The sequence below is a fragment of the Coenobita brevimanus genome, chromosome 29 (assembly GCF_032717465.1).
Source record: "Coenobita brevimanus isolate Jiangsu-jjx chromosome 29, ASM3271746v2, whole genome shotgun sequence".
In the NCBI taxonomy this organism is placed as follows: Eukaryota; Metazoa; Arthropoda; class Malacostraca; order Decapoda; family Coenobitidae; genus Coenobita; species Coenobita brevimanus.
The window spans coordinates 4245282-4262500 of NC_136982.1; the positions used below are offsets into that span (position 1 = coordinate 4245282).

At 43.1% G+C, this 17219-nt stretch overlaps 1 protein-coding gene across 1 annotated transcript in view; it reads left to right on the forward strand.

The window, feature by feature from the left end:
* LOC145395049 (potassium voltage-gated channel subfamily KQT member 1-like) overlaps positions 1 to 17219 on the forward strand; it is a 1161165-nt gene that overhangs the window by 851534 nt on the left and 292412 nt on the right. The window contains exon 14 of the mRNA XM_080268799.1: positions 6832 to 6959. Coding sequence (XP_080124925.1) covers positions 6832 to 6959 — 128 coding nt within the window. The remainder of the gene's footprint in view (positions 1 to 6831; positions 6960 to 17219) is intronic.

Here is a 17219-nt window from a genome sequence, read left to right on the forward strand (position 1 = left end):
TGTACAGGGTACATATGACGCGTCTGTGGCCGTCGCGAAGATTAACCCACCTCCTCTCTGGCTCTGACAGTGGTGAAGGTGCACTTGAAGCACGTACAGTAATCCAGGGTTGCACTGCACTGAATCCTTTGTACTGTGAATTATCATTGTTTAACACTGCACATTCTGTTCTTACATGCACCACGCTAGTTGCAATACGCCAGTGTTGCACTCTGCACTTAATCCTTTGCACTCTGAATTTTAATTTCTTAATACTGCACAACACTGTAAATTCCCATGTGGTCTGGTGGCGAGGTATTGCAGTTTATTCACTCTTTATTCACAAAAGCAAGCATGTGGGCAGCCATGGTGATGAGCTTGCAGTCATGACGGTAGGTAGGCGGGAAATGGGGTGGATGCAGGTGTGCTCTAGCGGACTTCGCTAGAACTATGCGCCAAAACACATCTGTTCATCACTGCACAGCAAATTTAGCGTAGGGATGAATACATATCGACCTTTTTCTTGCATTCTGACATTTTTTGGCCATTTTTGGTGTCCCAGATCCCAAGCCCAAAATGTTCGGGACTTGGAGTGACCAGGTCTTTGGCATCCGGGTCTTGAAGGGATTACTGTATATATTTGATTCAGAGCCATACTTGTAAAATTTTTGTAGTTGGAGTTGGGAAATATTATCACTAACTCCACAGCCCTGGTTATTATCCTCATAAACAGTACTATTGCCAAAAAATGGGACATCAAACATCACATATGCAGGAAGGTAATGCAGCAAGGTAAGGTGGTGAGAGGTGCAATACAGAATGCGTTCAGGATAAGAGACACATTGAGAGCGGAGAGCACGGGTAGGCAAGCAGCGCACTAATGGGGGTGAGGGAGGACGGGGGGATAGGCAGGGAGACACTCCCGGTAGCGCTGACTCAGCAAACGAGAGGAGAAATGAAGGAGAGAAGGTAAATGAGGGAGATGGCTCCTTGGAGACCTGAGAAAGACAACCTCCCCTCTCCCACCTCTCTCTCTCTCTCTCTCTCTCTCACACACACACACACACACACACACACACACACACACACACACACACACACACACACACTCCTGTCTGAATTTTCACTTTCTTTTCCTTTCCTACTTTACATCTTTTATATCCTCCTTCATCTCATTCTCTCCCTGTTTCTACCTTTCCTCACCTTTGCACATGCTACACACACTCCCTCTTTTTCTTCCCCTACTTTCCCTCCTTCTCCAATCTTCCCTCCCTTCTTAGTCTTTCTGTCTCATGTTTCTTTCACCCTCATTCCCTCCCCCCAATGTCATTTTCTGCCTCTCTCTTCTTTCCCTCCATCTGCTTCTTACAGCTTCTTATCTTCTCTCCCTTCCCCTTCTTTTCATCCTCTTTTTTCCTTCCCTTGCTCCCTAGTCTCTCTCTCTTTTTCTCACTGTTTTCTTCTCTCCCCCTCACTTTCTCCCTCTCTCCCTCCACCATTTTCTTCCCTCCCTCTGCTTCTCATTTATGTTATCTCCCTCCCTCCCTCTTCTTCTCATGTTTTCTCTCTTTCCCTCCCTCCCTCCCTCTTCTTCTCATGTTTTCTCTCTTTCCCTCCCTCCCTCCCTCTTCTTCTCATGTTTTCTCTCTTTCCCTCCCTCCCTCCAAGTTCTTTCTCCTTTCTCTCTGTTTCTTCCACTGTTTTCTTCTCTCCCTTCACTTTCTTCTTATTTCCCTCCCTCTCTCTTCTTTCCCCCCTTGTTTCTTCTCACACCTCCTCCCTCTTTCCCTCCTCCTCCTCATTACACTCTCTTTTTTTACTTCCCCCCTTCCCTGTTCTCTCTCTCTCTCTCTCTCTCTCTCTGTTTTCTTCTCTTCCCCTCACTTTCTCCCTCTTTCCCTCCTCCATATTCCTTGTCTTCCTTCCCTTTGTTTTTTTTCACTCCTGCTTCTCACACTTTATCTTCCCTCCCTCCCTCCCTCTTCTCATATTCTCTTTCATTGCCTTCCTCCCTAGCCTTTCTATCCCCTTTGTTTTCTTCTCTCCCCCTTTCATTCTTCCACTCTCCCTCCCCCACCTTCCATTTCTTCCCACAGTTTGTGTGGGAGGTTTTGGGGATGGGAGGAGAAGCAAGGGGAAGGAGGGAGGATGGGGAGAGCCACTCACCACCACATCTGCATTCGGATGAGTGCATTTCAAACCAAGGGAACGGTGGAATGTTTGGACTAGCGAAGGAACAGCCGTTCGGATTGTGGGAATGTTCCCCAATTTCTTTTGTTTGGTGTAGCAACTTGTTGGTTATTGGTGCGCTTTATATCAGGGTATGCCTGTGTATACTTGAACAGCATGTGATATACATCAAGGAGTGCTTCATGAACAAAAAAAACAAAATGTCGTTTATTTAGTTACTTTCTGGTGCCAATATTGTCACATGTTATTCATCTAGACATAGGCAAAAGCTAGGCTTCCCCTCAAATGTGATAACTATAGCACTGAACTGGCAAACACACAAACTCTGATATTGTTACCGTTTCAAAATTCTTTTGATAAATTCCACATCTAGTCTGATACTAACTTGAGAGCACAATTTATTATCATAACTCCAAATATTATGTGTCATGGTGCAACTCACCACCACGCAAATTTCGTTTAACTGTTTTTGCTACAAAAACGTTTAGTCCTGTAAAATTTTCTGAACAGCCCTGGGTAGCTCATAGATTTTAACCCACCAAGAAAAATTGTATTCCAGAATTGTTCAGTGTTTATAAATGGAGAAACCAGCTGCAGTATTTTGTTTATGAATATTTATGTGTTACACAAAAGGGGGCTCTCTGGTGGCATTTATCCTTCTGTTAAATTCCAGTACAATTTTATGCCATAAGCAGGTGACAAACACCTGGCGCGTACGGCAAATTTATTTCTGGTAAGAAGCACACGAACATCAGGTGCTCCCATTCAGCTATACCTGCATTTAGTTTTTATAGTACGACACTGAGAGTGAGACCTCATGGCCACCATACCGCTGTGTGACCAGAAGATTCTCACACCAAAACCCATTGCATTGGGAATGATAGTGAGTTTAAGTTAATGATACCATTACAATGGGTCAGGATTTGCTTTGTTTTTGAAAGGTCTGAGTGCCAGGCACAACTTTTTAAATAAATTTGACACATTATTATAATGGTTTTAAGAAATGTTGAAATACACTGTTTTAGCATATGATTCCTACAGATGTACAATTGCTGCTGAAATTAGAATTTCATGCTCGAAATTACCTCCATAACTGACCTTTTAGTGTACATTAGTTGCAGTGGAATGTTAGTGAAATTATGACCTTCATTCTTCAAAGATGTTAAATGAAGTTTATGACAAAGGACTGGAGAGAGATTGAAATATATTTTTATATGTATGTATATGTCACAGAAACCTTACTCTACAAAATAATATTGTACAATAATGTCCTTAGTGTAGTTCGCCAAGTAGCCTTACAAGACTATTGTAACTCCTCACAGTCCACCAGCACTAACTAATCTCCCTCCCTCCACCCCCTTCTGGGCGTAGATCAAATATTTCACGGCCAGAAGGAAGTTTAAAGAAGCATTGAAGCCATACGATGTAAAGGACGTCATAGAGCAGTATTCAGCCGGCCATGTGGACCTGCTGTCACGTGTCAAGACTCTCCAGGGGAGGTACTCTACCCACCGACCACCACTTACTACTGCTACTACTACTACTACTATTATTATCACTACTACTATGGCCACCATTTGTGTAACCTACTACTACTACTACCACCACCACCACCACCACCACCACTACTACTACTACTACTACTATTACTACTACTACTGCTACTACTTCTACTACTGAATTGTATCATCATGGCTATTGTATTATGACTTATCTACAGGTTCACCTGTATAATAATAATAGTCACTTCTACTACCACTACTACTACTACTACTGCTACTTTCATCACTACTACTGTACTGTTCTAATTCATGGCCAACACTAGTAACACCATCACATAATGTACAGCAGGAGACCAACACTATTATCACCATCACATTATGTACAGCAGGAGATGCACCCACCCCACCTAACAACCCCTCCACCACTGGGATCACAAACTACCATGAATTGCGGTAGCCACTAGTTCTACCATCCCTGTCAGCGTGGTTGCAATGAAGGGAATTTTTGCTGACCCAGTCTACACAGTTATTTATCCTGATATCTCTCCTTGTATAACATGTTGGTAGCTTCCAAGTGCCACACTGTCCATTTCATCATTCAAAATCAGAAGACATTGCCTTAAAGAACAGGAGTAGTCATATGTCTCTCACTCCAGCACATTATTATTAGTGCTTGCAAAGTGATTTCACAAATCTCATTGTGTGATAAAAGGAAAAGGGGGCTTAATGTTAAAAATTTCTGTAACATCATGATTATGCGTAAAATACAAGTTTAAAAACTTTATTAACTACTCTCTATTGCAGTCTAGCCTAAATGATTTTTTAATGTATACTGTATTCCATTAGTAGTGTTACAGAAAATCTAATCTTGTATATCATGCATGAAAAGTAATAATTCATGCAGATAGAATGTTGTTGTACTTTATGTAAACACACACACACACACACACACACACACACACACACACACACACACACACACACACACACACACACTGCCACTCATTGTTGGTAGGAATTCTGGTAAGGTTATGCAGTGGAATTTGTGGGTTTTATTCTTAATATGTGGCATACTTGGTGTGTTTTAAAAATTTTGGCAGTTTTTTTTTAATGTTTGGTATTTTTTAACTAATAGAATGCAGGTTTCATATTATAACAGTTTACATAACTGTATTAGCATTGTCTGACTTTCTGTTGTCAAGTTATTATCGTGAAGCAGTTACAGCGGAAAGATTTTTGTGGGGAAGGACCTATTTTAATGAAAGTATATTTTCTTATTCTTAAAGCCAGCCACAAAAATCCCTTCCATCTTCAGTATTGTCCTCTTAAATTGTGTTTTAGCATGTCATCAGAGTTCTTAATATACAGTAGGAAGTAGTACCGGTAGTTTTTTATTTTAAGCATGTTTGGATGATTCATTCTTAGAGATGAAGCTTCATCCTTCTAGTAGACTACTGACTAGCAAGCCTGCTATTAAATTTGTATAGTTTTATCTATTGACTGATATAAATTTTTCTTACCAGTTTATAAACATTACTGTATATCTCTAGCTGATAAAAGATCTAACTTACAGATGCATTTAGAGAGAAAAAGCAGTAATTAATTGCAGTGTGTCTAAGTACTGTACAAGGTTGCATTGTTAGCTTGGCAACTCACTGTGCATATGGTGATAAAGTAGATGCTGCCAAAGTCACTCCCAGACCTGTGTAGTGACTATGGAGGTGTGGCTGCCAAGATCTTGTTACAGATACAGGATTGTAGTTTTTATATTGTACTTTACATATGACTGAATACTTTTACTATCCAGTATCAGTACTGTGTTCTCAAATGTATTTGACTGCCTAATGATGGTCTTAATTATCGAGTAGTATATGCTGTTGCTGAAAATAAGTAGCAGTGAATTTGCTCCCAGCATAATTTCTGTGAATATTCTTTGTGTGTGTGTGTGTGTGTGTGTGTGTGTGTGTTTCATATTACATTAATATCACTGTTCATACTCCTTGCCATAATCATAAGCCATAATTTGAGAACACAGTTGAAGGACATTTCACCTTTGACACTGTGACAGCATGACCCAGGCAACTCAAGTTGAGATAGTAAACTTTCTTCCCAAGATTTGTGTTACCATACTACCATACCTGTGCACACTTTGATTAGCAGTCATGATTGCTAGTTAATATAATACTTCATATTTCCCATTTTGTTTTTTGTTGTACAGTATTACTTTTTTATTTTATAACTTTTTTTAAACTTAAAACTTGTCTGCTAAATAAACAACTAAAATCCATGTAATTACCACCAAGTTAATTCTGCTTATTTTTACAGACATATATTAAGCTAAATTCTATTTCAGGTGTTTTAGCTGTAATGCTTGTAGGAACTGCCACCAGCTAAACTATTTGTTTTCTTCATAGCAGCAATTTTTTTTTTTATACATATACTGTATAATACTTATACTAGTGTATTGTTGCCGCTCATATGCTTCATTGACATGTAAGTTGGTGCATCTTAGCGCTCGCAAAGTTGGTGGTATTACAGAGGGTTTAAGGCCAACAGCTGAAATAATTCTTTGCCTCGATTTGCATAGTAAGAATGCTGTCTCCATGTAACAGTGCTAACTTGGTCTACTCTGGCATGCCCCTGCTAAACTGATGCCCCCGATACTTTATTGCCATGTCTGGTATATGCTTGGTGTTGCTGTCACCTCTTTATTCCAGACAGCTCAACAACTAGTCTTTATTGATTATTTTTTCATCATTTATTGGTTGATTTTTGCCCAGGATTTGTGATTGTACCGTGCCGTGGTCTTGCAAGTTGCCGTAGCACATCCAGACCAATTATAACCACTCTGCTGCTTGATATGCAGTGGATTTTCTAACCGTCTTTCTTAAATGAGTACTGAGACCATGAACAACTGAAAAGCATTCATTCATGCAGTTCAAAAGGAAGTGTCAGTATTAAAATAATTTCTTACAGATCTTCATATATAAAGAAACATATTTGACTTTGTAGACTGGCCATAAACTATTCAGATAAAGGAAAATTAACTGCAGTACTCAGTGACTAAAAACGGTTGGAAAATTTAATTAAAAAAAATAAAAAGGTTCTAGACACTCTTGTTGCCCTCCTCCTAAACTGTCATACTCTCTCCCTTCTTCAGATTAGATACTTCCTTGCCAGACGTAAGTTCAAAGAGGCCCTAAAACCGTATGATGTTAAAGACGTTATAGAACAGTATTCCTCGGGCCATGCAGATCTCCTCACCAGAGTTAAATACCTGCATGGGAGGTGAGTCTCCACATAGGTTGCACTGTAGACATCTGCCCTAGAGAGCTCGTGAAATGTGCACCAGCATTAATGGAGTATGAGTTGGACTTCCCGTATTCCTTATTTTTTGGTAACTGCATCAAAGCTGTATTTCTTGCTGTGTCTTCCTGCTCCTGTATGTTTTATAGTGTAACTAAGGCAATGCATTCACATTAATTATGATCCATGATACTGTAATACTGTGTCCAATGGCATATTCAATTTTTCTCAGAGTCCTAAGTCATAGATACCTGGTTATTATTTTTTCAAAGCATAAATAACTCTTCATTCTTCTTTCATGACTTTGGTGAATGTTTTGTTTGTTTGATGGATGGATGGGTGAATGTATAAATAATATTTCATTTGATTTATATAAGGGCTTATTCCTCATGTAATGCCACTCGGTGATGAGTTAGGCTGGTCACTCATATCATGAATGTCAGGACCAACTTGCCAAGCCCTGGGCTCGTATGCTTCTCATGGGGCAACACAGGATTAGATTATATATATATATATATATATAGCAGGGATGTGTCATGTCTCCATGGTTGTTCAATCTGTACATGGATGGGGTAATAAAAGAGGTACAAGGTAGGGTAGTGGATGTTGGCGTGGCCCTGGTGAGAGAGGATAGTGTTTGGAAACTCCCTGTACTGTTGTTTGCAGATGATACTGTGTTGTTGAGTGAAGACGAAGGGGAGCTGCAAGGGTTGGTGGATGAGTTTGGGAGAGTGTGTAAGAAACGGAATCTAAAGGTGAATGTAGGGAAGAGTAAAGTGATGGTCTTTGAGAGAGGTGAAGTCAGTGAATGTACAGCGAGGTTGGATGGTGAGGAATTGGAGAATGTGAGTACATTTAAGTACTTGGGTAGTGTGATGAGTAAGGATGGAGGTTTGGAGGGTGAAGTGCTTGAAAGGGTACAGCAGGGAAGAAAGGTTGCTGGTTCTTTGAAAGCAGTGATAAGAAACAGGGAAGTGAGCATGGAAGTGAAAAAGTTACTACATGACAGTATTGTGATACCAACTCTAACGTACGGAATTGGAGCTTGGACGTTGTTGGAAGGACACAAGTCAAGAGTGAGAGCAGTGGAAATGCGTTATTTAAGAGGATCCTGTGGAGTCACATGGAGAGACAGGGTGACGAATGAGGATATAAAGGAACGTTGTGGTGTGGATGTGTATGTGATAGGAAGCGTTATGAGGAACACACTGAGGTGGTTTGGCCATGTGGAGAGGATGGAGGGTGAAAGACTGACGAAGAAAGTGTATGTGAGTGAGGTGGAGGGGGGGCGGGGGAAGGGGAGGTCGAGGATGAGATGGAGGGATGGGGTGGAGGGGTGTATGAGAGAGGGGGGTGTGAGTTGGGAGCAGGGGAGTGAGATGGCAGGGGACAGGGCGATTTGGAGGCGATTTGTTTGTGGCCACCCCAAACGGGATTGAGGCGTCTGGCGATAGATAGATAGATATACTGTGTATATATATATATATATATATATATATATATATATATATATATATAGGTGCTAGGTGGGGGCACTGACCATCCACTCACTCAATGTAGTGCTGCTGTCAGGTGTCTGCCCTTTCCTCTCCTTCATCCTTCTTTCCTTCCATCTTCTGTCTTTCTGTACTTCAGTCTTTTCTCGTCTCTCTGCTTACGGATGACTTTACACTCCCTCTTCAGTCTTTCTTTCCTTCATTCTTTCCTCTTTCTTCTGCCTGTGGGTGACTTTACACTGAGTGACAAGCCAAATGGTTTCCTGTACACCAGGAAACCATTTACTACGCTGGGTGGTAACCATATAACCAAATTTTGGCGCCTGGTGGTTTAATGGGTAATTATTGTGCTCCAATTGGATTGAGCCGGTGAATGTTTATATCCAAGGGGTGGTTGGGGTTTATTGCTCATGTGATGCCACTCAGCGATGAGTGAGGTCAGTCATTCCCATCTTAAATGTCAGGACCAACTGCCTAGCCCCGGGCTCCTACACTCCTCGTGGGGCAATGTAGGATTGGATGATGGATATATATATATATATATATATATATATATATACAGTAAATCCTCATTTTTTGCTGCTTGGATGTTCCACCAAAACCGTTCGAAACGCGAAACGTCGAAGTGTGAAGTTAAGAATCAGTGGGAAAAACAGAGCGTTCCAGTGGGACATGTACCTACCCTGTCAGAAAGTACTATAACACCAAACAGGCCCTACCGAAAATTAAATGAAGAGTGTTTACTAGTGCTAAAACAGCATAACACAGTAAACGTGTACCTGAAAAGACATTAAAGCTGTTATAAAGAGCTGCAACACCAAAAATCCTTACCAGAAGTAATGTGAAGACTGGCTAGAGTGGCAAGTGAAGGTGTGTTGAGGGTAGATGAGCTAGTTACTAGGTGACATGGGCCTCTCTGGGGAAGCCCCATCACCTATGCCGAAGCCCTCAAAGTCGAACTCAGGCTCCAGCACCTCCACTTCCTCTCTGTCCACTTCTCCTTCATCCACCCCTGCTGGCACGTCCAAGTCTTGCAGAATAGCAGCCACATTGTTTTGTTTTTTTTGTGAGTTTTACGCCAGGTCCCCCTTCTTTGGATAAGGGCCAAGGCGTTGCCCCTGGGTAGAGGACTTTGGTTTGGAGCGTGTACCATTTTATGACCGGATGCCCTTCCTGATGTCTACCAATTACTCTTGGGTGGATTCGATCCTCCGACCCTTCGTTCAGAGCGGAGCGCTTTAACCAACTGAGCCTCGGCTGCTACATTCTGTCTCGTGAAAATATCCTGTGATCCGGGCTTGTCTCTGTTCCTGTATGGTTCTGTTGTAGTCATCGGCTGCTGTCTGGGAGCATCAAAATGTAGGGAAATTTGCAAATTGTGAGACAACTCGGAAACATTTTTCTTGCACAAAAAACGAGGCTTTGAAGTAAAATACGTTGAAAAAGAGGATTTACTGTATATTATATATATATATATATATATATATACAGGGAGTCCTCGATAAACGCAGCCCCAATATACGAAAATTTGGAGGTATGAAAGTGAAAAATAAAGGACAAATTCTCCAATACGAAAGTCATATGCTTTGATGGTACGAAAAGCACTACGAGAAAATGATTCAAATTTGGTGCACGACCGACTGCAGCGCCACTGTCATGCAGCTACCTCCGCTTCGTCCCAGTCTGTTCCCATTCCCCAGCTGTGTAGTACGTGCCTTACTATGAGAATCTTTCGCATCTTTGTCATCTTGCATCATGCCACGCAAGCATCCTTCACCTTCATCATCATCTGTGGAGCCTCTCAAGAAGAAGCAACACCGAACCCTGACACTGGAGCGCAAGCTCAATATTTTCAAGAGGCACAAGGAAGGCTAGGGCATGAATGAGATCGGGCCTCACCTGTATATAGTGTACTGTACAGTATTGTTTTCTATTTTTTATTTAGCAATTTGATAAATAAACAACTGCTTAAAGTTCATTTAGCTTTTATTAACATTTCTACTGTAGATTCAAGCACTTACAACCAGCCTAGTACAGTATAGTTAGTTGACAGATTTTGGGGGGTTTCTGGAACGCAGCTCCTCATTTTTTTAAGTTTCTTGATGGGAAAAATGCTTCAGTAGACAAAAAATTGATATACGAAAGATTTTAGAGGTACGTAACCCTTTCATTTGTCGGGGACTCCCTTATATATATATATATATATATATATATATATATATATATATATATATATATATATATATATATATATATATATATACAGTAATCACTCAAATATCCGGACGCCCAATAACCGAACATCCCCACTACCCGGACATAATCGTCCTAGGATCCAACATTCCCAAAATGGTCCGAAAACCCCCCAAAATAAAAAATAAACGATTTTTTCCCGTCCGTAATTTGAACTTACCGCGCGCACCGCGGGAGAGCATTGTTTTGGCGCGTCATTCCTCCGACGTCCGATAGAGCGCCGCTGCATCCTCCCCACTTTCCGCCTGTCTCTCATCGCGAGTGCACGCTCGTCATAATGGCTGCCCACGTGATCGCTTTTGTGGTGGTGCCCTACCTGCTGCAGGGCCTCCTGCTGTTCTCGGGCCTCCTCTTAGTGTGTGTGATGATGGCCCCGCCACCTGAGAAAAGGAAGAGAGTGGTGTTGACTCTGGAGAAGAAGAGGGAGATATTGGAGAAAGTAGATGCGGGGTGGTCTTCTTCCCGCATTCTCCGCGAGTTTAACCTGGCCCGGTCTACTTTGTTTGATATCAAGAGGTCCCGAGACAAACTCATGCAGTACACGGCTGACTTCTCGTTGAGAAGCAAACGCAACGTGGAAAGGAAGGTTATGTTTACCCCCACGTTTGCAGAAATCGACCGATCCATGTTGATTTGGTATCGACAACAACGTGCTGCTGGTGTGATGGTACGTGGAACGGAGCTGAAGGCTGCTGCTGAAAAGTTCGCCAGGCTTCACGACGCCCTAGACTTCAAGGCATCCGAGGGTTGGCTCTTCGTTTTCAAGTTGCGTCATGGCCTTACCAACCGTAAAGCACATGGCGAAGCATTGGACGCTAACGAGGATGGAGTTGACAAGTTTCGGAACAGGGTGAAAGGCTTGATCGACAGGGAGGGCCTAACTCTCGGTCAAGTCTACAACGCTGACGAAACTGGCCTATTCTATCGCTTGCTGCCAACGAACACTCTAGCCAAGGAGACGGAGAAGCGTGTACCTGGACGCAAGCTTTCCAAGGAACGGATATCTGCTTTGTGTTGTGCCAGTGCTAATGACATGCACCGGCTTAAGCCCGTCGTTGTTGGCCGCGCAAAGCAGCCTCGGTGCCTTTGTGGGGTGATGGATGTCCTTCCTGTCGTCTGGTACCATTCTTTGAAGGCATGGTTCACAGCTGTGATCTTCAAAGACTGGTTTCACCGTCACTTCGTCAAGGAGGTCATCCATTACCAGACGAATACGAGTACACTGGGAATCCCGCTCGACCAGGTAAAAGCCCTCCTTCTACTCGACAATGCACCTGCCCACCTGTGCGACAAGGACTTGGTTGCTGAAAATGGCCGTATTAGGTGCATGTTTCTGCCACCTAATACGACTGCTCTCATCCAACCAATAGACCAAGGAGTGATCGTGGCAACAAAGCACCTATACCGTCGGAAGTTCCTGGACGAGGTGATGGTTGTTCTCGAGGACGAGGACGAGCGCAGGGAGGGACGGGACACATGAGGCAAGTGGACTTTGGAAAACCTTCGCCGCTACAACATCAAGTCTGTGCTGTACAACTGGGCTAGTGCATGGAAGGAAGTCCCTGTGAAAACTCTTGAAAGCGGTTGGTCTCGTCTGCTTCTCGGAACGGATGTGGAGTACGATTTTCTAGGGTTTGACGTGGATGACTTCCATGCACGGCTACGTACGCACGGCGATGATGTAGATGTGGACGATGTTCGTGAGTGGTTAGATGATGACGAGGGCGATCCTGGGTATCAGACGTTGTCTGATATCGAGATCGCGTCTTTGGTTGCAAGTGTCAGTACCGAACTTGAAGATTCCGGCGCTGAAGGCGACGATGATGCGGACTCCTCTCAGCAGGACACTACTCCAGCCATCCCCAAGCTGAGCACACTTCGGGAACATCTAGAGTTCGTCCTAGACTACCTGGAACACCCGGACTGCGACAGGGAGATGGGGCCCTTGGGACTCGTGGAGGAAGTGCGTGCTTTCAGGCACCGCATCATCAATCGTCAGAATTGTCGGTCATTGCGTCAATCAACCATTGACAGTTTTTTTAGGCCCGTGACCCCCGCTGTGCCCAGCCCTGGCTCCACGCCGTTGCCTCCCCAAGACAGGCCCTCATGCTCCGAGCCACAGCCCAGCACATCAGCCACGGTGGAGTCACCGCTCGACGTGAGTTTGCGGCTGTCTTCAGAGTCCTCTGCAGTGGGTACACCATCACCACGACCCAGCGATGCATCCCTAGGTCGCCTGCCAGTGATAATCTCGGACTCTGACAGTGAATAAACAACAAGAACTTCTCCACTAGACCACACGGGAATTTAGAGTGTTGTGCAGTGAAAAAAACAGTGTGTTGTGTTAAGGATTTAAGGTTGAGAGAGAAAAGACTCTATAGAAAAAAAATTTAACGTAAATAGACTTGTTTGTTTTGGCTTTGGAAAATTAAAAGAATGGGAAAAGTTAAAGTGCAACACTTAGTAAGTTACAATGGAGCATTATTTAGACAAAAGTGCACACTGTGAAGAGAACGGACTTCTGTGTGTTATTGACTAAGTTCAGTGCAAGACTTCAGGAACAGTGTACTGCAAGTGCTTCAGGAAATCGTTCTTGCTGTCAGAGTCCGAGAGGAGAAGGTTATTCATCGAGGTGGCCAGGGACTTGCTGTAAGTAGCCAGAATGTTTCATACTGTACTTTTTTCCATACTATACTTACCTCATTTCACTCTTTAATGTCCTTTATTGGTGTGAATAGGGTGTTAGTAGCTGTGCATGTGCAGTAGGAATGTGTTTTTCTGAGTTAGGCTAGGTTAGGGTCCATAAGTACCAGAATGTTTATTAATGTATGAACATACTTCTAAACCCTCATTTTATGTTTCTTTTGCATTTATTTCAGTCATTTATGTGCCGTATTGGTGTGATTTGGGTTTTAAATAGGTGCTATGCATGTCCAGAGGGAGTTTAATAGGTGTTTCTCTGAGTTAGGGTCCATAAGTACAAGTCCATAAGCTGGGGCCCAATATCCGGACAAAACCAATAACTGGACCTACCTATGGCTCTATTACGTTGGATATTGGAGTGATTACTGTATATACAGTGCCCTCACACAGTAAATGAGTTTGTGGGCAGCAGACGAGCTTGTTCACAGCGAATTTGTTCACTGTGAACAACATAATTTATGGGAAAAATGGCACATGGACGGCACCACTCCCTCAAAGTCCACTTTTTGAGCCATAGAGAAGTACTAATGGGCACATTTCAAACGCATACAGTACATATATATAAAATATAAAACACATGGTTATTTACCATAAGTGGAGCAGATGACAGTCCTGATTGGCTTGAATACAAGTGGCTCCGAGGCAGGGAGATATATTTAGGGTGACCCCTCCACGTTACCTTCCACTCCCTTGTTCCTGTCACCAGTCCCACCCTCATCACTTAACTGAACCACTTCCCCACGTGCCTCTACCTCAGTCACCTTTCCCATAAAACCTTCAGAGTTCAAAGATGACACCACTGACATCACATCATCACCGTCTTCCCCAGGAAGTGTAGCAGACGATGTAGAGGCATCTGGCACCTGTTATTCTTGAGTTCAGTAGTAGCATGTGATGAATGTTTGCTTTCTTATGTTGACTTCCGTATTGTGCCTTTCGGTCTAATAACGAAAAGTGGTTTCTACTTCACTGAGCACTTACTGTGTCCTAAGGTAACTGGTTTCATTCGCCTTGACCTCTTCTCTCAGAACATCCACTGCCGCTAGAATTTTACTGATCTTTGATATAGGCAAACCTTCGTCCTCCTTTGGATTCTGCTCAACAGGTTGCTCATATCTGACCTCTTGTGCAGCGTCTATGAGGGGGGGGGGGGTCGTTCAATATGGGAGACAGCGGTTATGGCCTACACTTCTCCCCGATTTCGATCACTCAGAGAGCACCTCGTTCATTATGGTTTTGTGGATCTGATTACCCCCTGCTCGTTCACCAGGCGAATCGTGTACTCTGAATACATTCACTGTGCGAGGGAAATATACAGTATATATATATATATATATATATATATATATGTATATATATGGTGGATGGGGGCACCCATCATCCACTCAGTCATTGTAGAGATGCCCTATGATCTCTACACTGAATGACAAGCCAAATGGTTTCCTGTACCCAGGAAACTATTTACTACACTGGGTGGTAACCAAATGCTGTAACTGGGGTTTCTGGCAGGGTTGTGTCCCCCGGATTCCCCTATCCAAAATCACTTAATCATGGCTGTTGTTTCAGAGAGCTATGGAGGGCCCAATACCTGCCCAGTGTCCCAACCAAATGGGCAGGTTTGCATGGCCATGTGGAATGTGAGAGGTGTGAATGAGGAGAGCAAGAGGGTGGAAGTGGTGAGTGTATTCAAGAGTGCGACGTATGCCGTGGTGACGTTGTGTGAAACGAAGATGAAAGGGTGTGAAGTGGAGGAGTGGGAGGGTGTGACGTGTGTAAGATCGGGAATGAATGGGCGAGGAAGATGCAAGGAAGGAGTTGCTTTGTTGATGAATGAGGTGTGGCAGAGTGGAATGAGAGACTACAAATGTATCAGCTCAAGGTATATGTCAAGTTCAAGTTTAAGAAAGTGAAAGTGGCGGTGATTGTAGCATAATTATGCACCATGTGAGAACAGGAGTGAGAGAGAGAGAAAGACGGGTTTTGGGATGAGCTGACTAAAGTAGTGGGAGAAATGCCCAGGAGCTATAAAGTGATCATAATGGGGGATATGAGTGGAAGAGTGGGCACTGGTCCTGAGGATGACATAATAGGTTGTTATGGAGTACCAGGAGAAAATGATAATGGGAAGCGGCTGAAGGATATGCGTCAGGAGAGGAGATTGTGCATTTGTAACTTGTATTTCAGACACAAAGCTGCACATAAATATACATGGTATAGAGGGAACGGGGATCGTGTTGGAAGAAGCCTGATTGATTACGTGCTCGTAGAGAGGTCGACGATGGGAATGGTTGCTGATACGAGGGCCATGAGAGGACGATGTGGAGGTCTGCCAGATCATATGATTGTGGTATGCAAGATCAAGCTGAGAAGAGTGAGGTGGATCAGGAGAGAGAGGAGCAGTCAGGAAGAAAGACTGAAAGTTGGGAAGCTGAGGATCAAAGAAATGGCAGATGATTACACAACCAAAGTAGAGGAGGAGTTAGAATCAGTGAATTGGAATGAAATGGATTTAGACAGCCTGTGGAATGCATATAGAGATTGCCTAGTTAGGAATGCTAAAGTGGTGTGTGGTGTGGCAAGAGTAACAGCAAAGACGAAAGGTACGGCATGGTGGGATGAGGAGGTTAAGAGAACGGTGGAGGAAAAGAGGAAGAAGTGGCTAAAGTGGTTACAGGACAGGGGTTCAGTTGAAATGAGAACTGAATACTGTATATTGAGAGCAAGAAGCACGTAAAGAGACTAATGAAGAGGAAAAAGGAGGTAAATGATGATATAAGAAGAAAAATTAATGCAAACTACTCTGAAAATAGAAGTTATTCTGGAATGAGGTGGGGAAATGTAGAAGTGAAAGTGGAAATAAATGTGATGGTGTGAAGGATGAAGGAAGGTCCAGATGGAAAGAATATTTTGAAAGCCTGATGAATGGGAATAGAGAGAGCAGAGCGGCTGTAAACATGATTGGTTTTTGGGGTGTGCAGAAAAGGAATGCAGTGTCAGGAGACGTGACACTCGCACAAGTGAAGAGTGCTGTGAAGTGGCTCATAAATGGGAAGGCATCTGGGGTTGATGAGGTATATGCAGAGATAATTAAGTGTAGTGGAGAGAGTGGAATGAAGTGCTTGTTGGAGATATGTAAGAAGGCATGGATGAGTGAAACTGTGCCAGCAGAGTGGAAAAAGGCTATGATTGTATCCCTGTACAGAAATAAGGTGAGCAAAGTGAGTGTAAGAATTATCGGGGCACAAGTTTATTGAGCGTGGTAGGGAACATATATTGAAGAATTACAGAGAAAGTAAGAGATATATCAGAAGTCCTAGTGAGTGATGAACTGGGTGGTTTTGGGAGTAGCAGAGGATGTGTGGAACAAATATTTGCAGTGAGACAAATAGCAGAGAAGGCTTGTGAGAAGGACCATAAGGTGTTTATGGCATTCATGGATCTGGAAAAAGCATACGACAAAGTGGACAGAGAAGGATTGTGGAAAGTTTTGCTCATGTGCGGTGTAGGTGGTAAGCTGCTAGGTGACGTCAAGTGTTTTTATGATGGTAGTGAAGCATGTGTAAAGGTTAATGGACAAGATTGGTATAGGCATGAGACATGGTTGTGTGGTGTCTCCGTGGCTGTACAATATATATACGGGTGGGGTGATGAGAGAGGTAAAAACATGAGTAATGGAGAGAGAGATGGTGTTGGTAATGAATGGTAATGCATGGAATATCTCAAATTTGTTGTATGCTGATGATGCAATGCTGCTTGCAAATACTGGACAAGAGCCTGGTAAGCCAGTGCA